Source organism: Cariama cristata, unplaced genomic scaffold (assembly GCF_000690535.1).
Source record: "Cariama cristata isolate BGI_N322 unplaced genomic scaffold, ASM69053v1 scaffold16865, whole genome shotgun sequence".
NCBI classification, from domain to species: domain Eukaryota; kingdom Metazoa; phylum Chordata; class Aves; order Cariamiformes; family Cariamidae; genus Cariama; species Cariama cristata.
Genome location: NW_009619385.1, coordinates 39329 through 42271, shown reverse-complemented (window position 1 = coordinate 42271; position 2943 = coordinate 39329). Strand labels below are relative to the sequence as shown.

The 2943-nt window shown below is 51.6% G+C and overlaps 1 protein-coding gene across 1 annotated transcript in view; it reads right to left on the bottom strand.

Annotated features, from left to right (window-relative positions):
- The window catches only part of LOC104162510 (multiple epidermal growth factor-like domains protein 6), a gene marked incomplete at both ends in the record, with an annotated part of 37719 nt that overhangs the window by 5338 nt on the left and 29438 nt on the right, over nucleotides 1-2943 (bottom strand). Inside the window, 2 exon segments of the mRNA XM_009701248.1 lie at nucleotides 401-529; nucleotides 801-929. Of these exon segments, the coding sequence (XP_009699550.1) occupies nucleotides 401-529; nucleotides 801-929 (258 nt within the window).

The following is a 2943-nucleotide window of genomic DNA, read 5'->3' as shown; positions in this document are numbered from 1 at the left end:
CCCCTCATATTCCTGCAAGCTTCCAGCCCCCCCTGCCCCAGCATCACAAATACAGCCCTGTCCCCTGGGTAAGGAATGTGCTCACATGCCTCTGTCTCTTCCAGACTTGCTCATACCCACAGGAGCTCATTTTAATACTGATTTATTGCTAGTCCTCTGGATAAATACACAGCTCTGATTTCCCACTCGGCTCCCTGTGCTTTGCTAACATTTTGCGGGCATGCACCCAGCTGCCATAATGTGAGTTGCTCCTTGGCACAGCTCGCTGTTGGGGGCTTTTTTTTCTGTTTTTTTCTTTTTTTTTTTTTGGCCTCTATTTTATGTAGCAATTGCTTGACCCATCATGTTCCCAGAGCCTGTCAGCAGAACTGTAAGAGGATCGCTCCCTTCTTCTTCGTACATTTTTCACATCCAGAGCCTGTAAAGCCCGGCGGGCAGCCGCACCGGCCGGTGATGTGATCGCAAGGCACTCCCAGGGGACAGGCGCAGCGGCTGGCACAGTTCTTCCCGAACGAACCCGGCAGGCAGGCTGTGGGAAAACAAGCAAGGAGATGCAAGGGCTAAGGGTCAGCTCCTGCCCTCAGCGCCCAGCTCCCACATGCGGTGCTGAGCCAGCATTTTTTGCAGCAATCCAAAAGCCTCTTTCAGGGCAGGCTGTCACTTTTGCCACAACTTGTAACTTTTATTAAAAACGAAGTTTCTCTCCTTCCCAGACTTTGGAAGGAGCCTCGGTTTCCCCTGGGCCAGGGATGTACCCAGCGGGGTCTGGATGCTGTGCCGTCGAAGGGATGCCGTCTTACCTTTCTCACAGCGCCGGCCCCTCCAGCCACGGGGGCAATCGCAAGCGCCAGTAACATGATGGCACGACACGTTGTCCCCACAGTCACAGTGCTCTTCACAGCGTGCCCCAAACAGACCCTCTGGACAAGCTTCAGACATGCAAACACAGGAGAGATGACAAGTTACACAAAAGAGGTGACACAGGTCTTTTTTCACTGCAGTCTCAGTAGGCACACACTTCATATTATTTCTGTCCCTTTCATTCCTGCGCACAGCACCCTGAGCCTCTCAGCAGCATCACCGGTCAAGTCTGCTCAGCGTACATAAGGGTGAAGGGTACCGCTGGCTCTCACCTAATTCAGCGAGAAAGTCTTTTTTAACTGCCCCCACATGTTTTTGGAAGTGTTATTCCTGGCACTGTTTAATGAGAGCTGGGTGCCAGCACAGTATTATTTTCAATCACGGCAGCAATTATTTAGTTTCACTGCTGCTTCTGCTGTCACAGAAGCACTCGGTTTGTAAAGCAGCTGCAAAACACAGTACGTGCAGTACCAGAATTATGCAGAAGTTAGCACTGCAGGTGCAAAATCTATGAACCTAATTTTCACTTCTGCCTCATGAATGAATGCAAAAAAAAAATCAGTAAGTCCCTGTACAACTGTCCAAACAGGTTGCTTGTCCACGCAAGGGCCAAGTTTGTACAGGCAGCTGTGGCGAGAGCGTGGCTGCACTGTGCACAGCTGGGCAGATATTTGCACACATACGCAGTTTGAAATAAAGCTCTGTCAGAAGCCAAGGAGAGGATTCTAGCTTTTGGGGTTTTTTTGTAAAAAATCATATAAGTTGTGCATTCATGGGTGGGGTTTTTTAATTAATTTATGTTGAAAGAAATTATAAAAGTGAGTCTGCATGTGAGCTCAGTGCAGGCAACTGCGGGCAGGGTGAGGCAGGAAAGTCCCTGGGGTATGATGGCCAGAACCATGTGGGCACGGGGACGCCAAAACCCCCAAACACCCATCCTTTGTAATCTTCACTCTGGCAGCTTAATGCTCCTTCACGATGAGGGACCCTGCTGCTGGGGGTTCCTGGGTGCAGGGTTTTGGAAGCGTGTGACACGATGCTGGGAGGGGACGATGTGCCTGAGGATGCGGCAGAATGCCGCTGCTCGCCCTCAGTCCGCGAGGTGAGCCGTAGGTTCGACTCTGGGGCCAAGTCTCGGCTGCCAGCCGAACTGTTTACAGCCTCTGTAAACGGAGACATTCCCAGGCAGAAAACCTGAGAGCACTTTGATGCGGCTGACGGCAGACAGAGCTGCAGTGGGCAGCTGCCTTATGCCAGCCTTCAGTTGACGAGTAATGGCATTGGACTAAGACATGCCTTTGGCACCGGAATATAAGGAACATGCCAGGTTGAGGTGTCATGACTCCTGAAAGGGAAGAAGCTTGGGGATCACTTCTTGGTGGGCTGATACTCAGTGAAGTCCCTGTTGCTGTTCTTAGTCAGGCCGATAGCCTTTTCAACACTTCCTCATAGTAAAGGGATTGCCAGGGTATGCCTTACATTTAACGATAAGGTGAACACAGGAGCCTGCTGAATGACAGATGTAATTATTTGCTGGGGCTTCAGACTAAAGCCAGGCATTTAGGGTCAGGATAATACAGGGAAGCAAAGAAGAAAGAATAGAAAGGAGATCATCTTTTGTGACTCTAAAAATAAACGGGACAGAGGAAGATCTTCACTTGGCATTTTGGTTTTCACCACGCAGGGCTGGGGGGCGGGGGGGGGATTGCTGCCCTGCCTTGCATCTCTGCTTGGAGCCTGTGGTTTTGAGCTGATGCCTGGGGGCCTGTGCCTTTGGGGACCCCAGCCCTCTCCCACTGGCACTGTCACAGGCTGCTGCATGGCCTCTGTGTGCACCATCGCTTTTAGGACAGCCCTCAAAGGAAAGCAAGAAAGCACAGCGGTGGGCAAAACCAGGGCACGCAGCCAGAATCACGGCACCCGCAAGCTCTCTCTGCAGCGCTGAAATCCAAATTTTATGTCTTTCTTTGCTTAAAAATCCCCTGGACCCCAAAACTTCCTTGTGCAGCACCAGGGCACTGCTGCAGCACACGGTACCCATGGTTAGGACCCCCCACCACCACCCCCCGGACCAGCCTTCAC